The sequence below is a fragment of the Rhagoletis pomonella genome, unplaced genomic scaffold (genome assembly GCF_013731165.1).
Source record: "Rhagoletis pomonella isolate Grant_MI unplaced genomic scaffold, Rhpom_1.0 Rhpom_scaffold_00006, whole genome shotgun sequence".
NCBI classification, from domain to species: domain Eukaryota; kingdom Metazoa; phylum Arthropoda; class Insecta; order Diptera; family Tephritidae; genus Rhagoletis; species Rhagoletis pomonella.
In genome coordinates, this window is record NW_023458560.1 from 53,996,059 (window position 1) to 54,000,874 (window position 4,816).

Below are 4,816 nucleotides of genomic sequence, written 5' to 3' on the forward strand. Positions count from 1 at the left end.
TGAAAAGCTTGTTGTGGAGTTGTACTCTAAGTAATGATATATTTTGTATGTTAGGTTATGCTGGCTGACCATAAGAGGTCCCACCTAGGCAAGTATAACGTCTATAGCGTTGCCAGATACATTTACCCCCCATGAATCAGTGCTTTCACGCAATATTAAAGAAAATTGCCGTTCCTTTGGTGAATTTGCCTTGCCGGTTAACGCAGGTCTTTGCCTGCTGAAGGATGGACACTCGCAAATTATATGCTCCACAGTTTCCTCGTGATAGTTACACTGGCCAACCAATCCTACCAAAAGTCTCGGCGCTATGCCTCTTCGTCATAGTATAAAATCAGTAAATTTCCTATAGAATGGAATACACATAATTTGTGTCGTCATAGTATAAAATCAGTAAATTTCCTATAGAATGAAATACACATAATTTGTGTGTCCTGGGACCCAATATAGGTGGACGGTTTTAGAAACTGCTAGCCTCCTTACAGTCTGCGGGGTAATCGAATTGGTTTTATTTGAAAGTAGAGGCTTAATCACCGCCTGACTATCTATGTATGTAAATGTTTATAGCTCGCTAGGTGGGTTAATTTCATATAATATCTCTGTCGCTTTCGTTCTTGCAGAGACCTCAGTTGGATAGATACTGCAGTGATCTGGTATCTGAAAGGACCTATGCATTTCCGGTTCAATGCCCTACTTCTTCGTAAATTTTAGAACCGCCTATGCAGATGTACCTTGCGTATTGTGGCTTCTAGAGACCTTTCGAAACTCAGATGCGAGGTCACGTAGTCTATTCGCCCTGATAAGGATGCCGCTACACTGCTGTGGCCGTACGTTCTGATTCGAAGCTGCACTGCGGAACAAAGCCTCGCGGCAGTTGCGAAACCTATACATAGTATGTATGTGTGTATGTACTTACTTTTTAAATGTCGAATTGATTTATTGTATTTATACTTTCGAGAATCTCTGCATATGGCGATAATATTAAAAATAGCAATAATGCAATTAACGGACTCGAACGCATGAAAACATCTGAACATTGAACTTAAATAGGTACATATGTATATTAGGGTGGTCCTTAAAAAATCAAATGAGCGATTTTTTCAGTCTTCAAACGGTAATACCACGGTCACAGACATCACATACAAATTTTGGTCCCGATTGGAGACGGTTAAGGCGTGTCGCACAGGGGCCAAAGTTCAGATTCCTCTATAGAGACTAAAAAAATTAAATATTGATACGACTATAGTAGCATCGACATAGGAGTTGAGGCTTAGAAAATCTGATATAAAAATTTGCTTTCTACATTTAAGGATCACCCTAATGTATATACATACATATGTAAATAATTATACAGCGGGTGCTATCAATGAGTGCTGCTGATAAACTGAGAACAATTGATTACCTTAAGTATTGAAATTAAGTACAAAAAAATTCAAATTTAAGGCAAATAGAGAGAGAGAGAGCGAGGGAAAGATATAAGAGAAATATCGTGGAAACTATGTATACAAACATACAGTGTTGCCGTTGAGAATTTTCAGAAAGTTGCAAAAAAGGGGCCATTCATGAAAAAAGGTCACCATATTATTTTTGCTTTCCTTTACTAGTAAAAGAATAAATCTGAGAACCAAAGTCAAAATTAAATTTACATGTAATAAAAGTTCTTTTCGCTGCTAGAACGTTCTGCTGTTGAATTTAAATAGAAAAATAGCTCCACAAGCTTTGCACAAAACAGATTCGCAAACATACACAGAAATCTGGAACTTGATCATTTAAAGTTTTAAGCGATTAATTTTTTGGTACTTACAGTAGGAAATATTTTTGAGTAGCATGGCTCTGTTAACATTTCCTAAAAATATATCTGAGAAGGGGCAAAAGTCGCACATAATTTTGGAAAAGGGTAAAAAAATCAAAATTTTTGAAAAAGTCTGGTAAAAGGGTATTGGCTCTTAAAAAGGGTCTAATTCCCGCTTTAGTCGCCCAACGGCAACACTGCATACATACATACATATGTACCAACTGAAAACATATGCTTGCAACAATGTTGCCAGATTCACAGTTTTAACTGTAAATTACAGCTTTTTAGATCAGCACATTTTTTTTTTTGTAATTTCCGATTTTAACGAATAAATTAAAATTTCTCTTTCGTTTTTCTTTGTAATTAAATTTTTTAAGTAAAAGAGGACGATGGAGGGAGCAGAGCGCAGTGGTTCCAAATTGGAATTTATTATTCATAATTCACTGGCACGCTAATTTTTCAATCAATTTGATTTGCCCAGTTGATCCCGAGTTTTGAAAAACTCGATTCTCCAGTTCCAGTTAATAAATGTTATATAACAAAAACTAATTGAAAACAATTGTAGCGTTCCCTCCACATGAAAAAAAATTCACAACAAAAATTTTAAAATTTATAAAAAAAAGTTTACAAAAATTAAAATTTTTGTTTTGAGTTTTTAGAAAAATTTAGCGTATAATAGTGGGTATATATAACAAGAATATAAGCTACATGATAGATATGCTCGAAATGTTAGCGAAGAAAAATTATACTTAATAATCTAATTAATTTAATGATAATAAAACTGCATACTTAAAATTTTTCTAAAAATTAAAAAATTTAAATTGTGATGAAAGTTTGACACTTTTTTTTAATAATATTTAAAATTTTTGTTGTGAAATATTTTTCGTTTTGGGGAAACCCTATAATTTTTTTGAAGTGATTTTTATAATGTAACATTCATTAACGGGAGCAGGAGAATCTATTGTCTTCAAAGTTGCCACTTTTTCTGCCCTTTGCACTAAAAAATTTTATATAAAAATTAAAAATTTCAAAATCGAGCTCAACTGGTCCTTTGCTAGTTTTTTAAGCTATCATAAAAAAAAATAATAATCAAATTGGTTTAAAAATGAAGGCAGGCTGCAGTGAATTACGAACAGTTAATTCCAGTTTTGAACCACTCGGCAGCGTTTTCTTATTTCAAAGAAATGGTTTCAGCTGTCCTTTGCATTCCAGCTGCCACAGAAAATGTGGAAAGTATATATTCCCATATAAATTTGAATGAAACAAGAAGTAAACTAGAAATTCCAGCACTCGTTGGTATTTTAAGAGCTAAGAATTTCTTTAAAAAATGCTTCGGGAGGTAATAAATTTGAGGTATCGAATTAAATGTTCAAAAAAAAAAACAAAGCGACTTAGAAAAATTATGAAAATGTATTTTACTAAAACAAAATGCGATTTAAATGTTCCGTTTTATAAAAGCAATTTTTGTTTAGTCTTCGTTTCAGTTTTTTTCCAGAAACTTAGAGTAAAAAAACAATGGCAACATTGGCTTGCAATAACAAAATTAGCGCGTTCATGGAGACAAGTGCTTCCCAAAGCCGCTCATATCAGCTCACTTCGTTTTTTATTGCTTATTGCTCTTGATCATCAGCTATTTACAGCAGCGCGAGCTTGCAATTGAGTGCCAGTGTCAGTTGCTTATTTAGTCAGTACTCAACGTTTGACAAGTACAGAACACAAAATCTCGAAGTTTTCTACTAAAAAAAAGAGCACAGCTGTAAAAAAATGTCCACAATTGTGAGGAAATTGATTAGCACCGACAATGCGGCCAAACCAGTAGCGCCATATAGGTATGCAAATATGATTTTATAAAAAAAAGCAGCGTATAGAACTACAAGCGAGCATTAAGAATAAATTGACACTTGTCAAAATAAGCCATTAAAATTATTAGTCTTCCACACCAGCATTGGCCACCAACTAGCATTCAGTTTTTATGCTACACAAGCACGCCTTTCCTTGTGTATTTATGTATAGTATTCTATATATATATATATAAGTAAATGTATGTATGCATTTTTATATTCCAGTCAAGCTGTCGTTGCTGATCGTACTGTCTATGTATCCGGCTGTTTGGGCTTGGACAAAGACACCATTAAACTGGTGCCTGGCGGTGTAGAGCAGCAAACCGAGGCGGCCTTGAAAAACTTGGTTGCCACTCTGGAGGCCGCCGGCTCTGGCGTTGACAAAGTGATCAAAAATACAATTTATGTAAAGGATCTGAATGACTTTGGTGCGGTCAATGAGGTTTACAAGAAAGGTGAGTGGCTTACATGGTATTGGTTTTTATTTTTTGCATTTGTTATTGTTGTTTTTTTTTAACCTAATCAATATTGAATAATCGTTAATTGTCGGCTAATTGTCAAGTGGTGACTAGAATTATATTGGTTGTAAAAAAAACAAGACATAGCTTATCAGCAGTTAGTACCCTGTTGTAGTAGAATCTGAATGACTTTGGTGCGGTCAATGAGGTTTACAAGAAAGGTGAGTGGCTTACATGGTATTGGTTTTTATTTTTTGCATTTGTTATTGTTGTTTTTTTTAACCTAATCAATATTGAATAATCGTTTATTGTCGGCTAATTGTCAAGTAAGTGACTAGAATCATATTGGTTGTAAAAAAACAAGACATAGCTTATCAGCAGTTAGTACCCTGTTGTAGTAGAATTGATGAAAATATTTAGCGTAAACAATTTGTTATATGTAGCGACAGGTAATGAAGTTACTGGGAGTATACAATAAGAAATGATGTGAGAAAGTTACCAGCCTCCCAAGCAAAGAATTCTAACAGGAATCTTAACAGGTGAAGAAGCACAAAAGCCAACGCTAGCCCTATACCGCACCCTTTATAGTAATTCCGATAATAGAGAGTATATAAGCCCACTGGCCACTTACCCTGAGGAACCCCTTCAAGTATTTTGCCACTACAGTTCAGCCCTAATAGTACAACTCCACAACAAGCTTTTCAGGCGTTTGGCGCTTTCCAGGA

At 34.7% G+C, this 4,816-nt stretch overlaps 1 protein-coding gene across 1 annotated transcript; it reads left to right on the forward strand.

The window, feature by feature from the left end:
* The first annotated feature begins 3,401 nt into the window (after positions 1-3,401).
* LOC118740966 (rutC family protein UK114-like) lies at positions 3,402-4,451 on the forward strand. Its single transcript, XM_036472743.1, has 3 exons — positions 3,402-3,621; positions 3,859-4,088; positions 4,196-4,451. Exons 1-3 carry the CDS (start codon positions 3,557-3,559, stop codon positions 4,264-4,266), a joined length of 366 nt encoding a protein of 121 aa, XP_036328636.1. The 5' UTR covers positions 3,402-3,556; the 3' UTR covers positions 4,267-4,451.
* The last annotated feature ends 365 nt before the right edge of the window (positions 4,452-4,816 follow it).

Bases quoted from the DNA above. Each gene is read 5' to 3' on its own strand.
- LOC118740966 (XM_036472743.1), top strand. From the start codon at position 3,557: ATGTCCACAATTGTGAGGAAATTGATTAGCACCGACAATGCGGCCAAA. The intron at 3,622-3,858 runs GTATGCAAATAT...TTTATATTCCAG, and splicing joins AAACCAGTAGCGCCATATAG to TCAAGCTGTCGTTGCTGATC. The intron at 4,089-4,195 runs GTGAGTGGCTTA...CTAATTGTCAAG, and splicing joins CAATGAGGTTTACAAGAAAG to TGGTGACTAGAATTATATTG.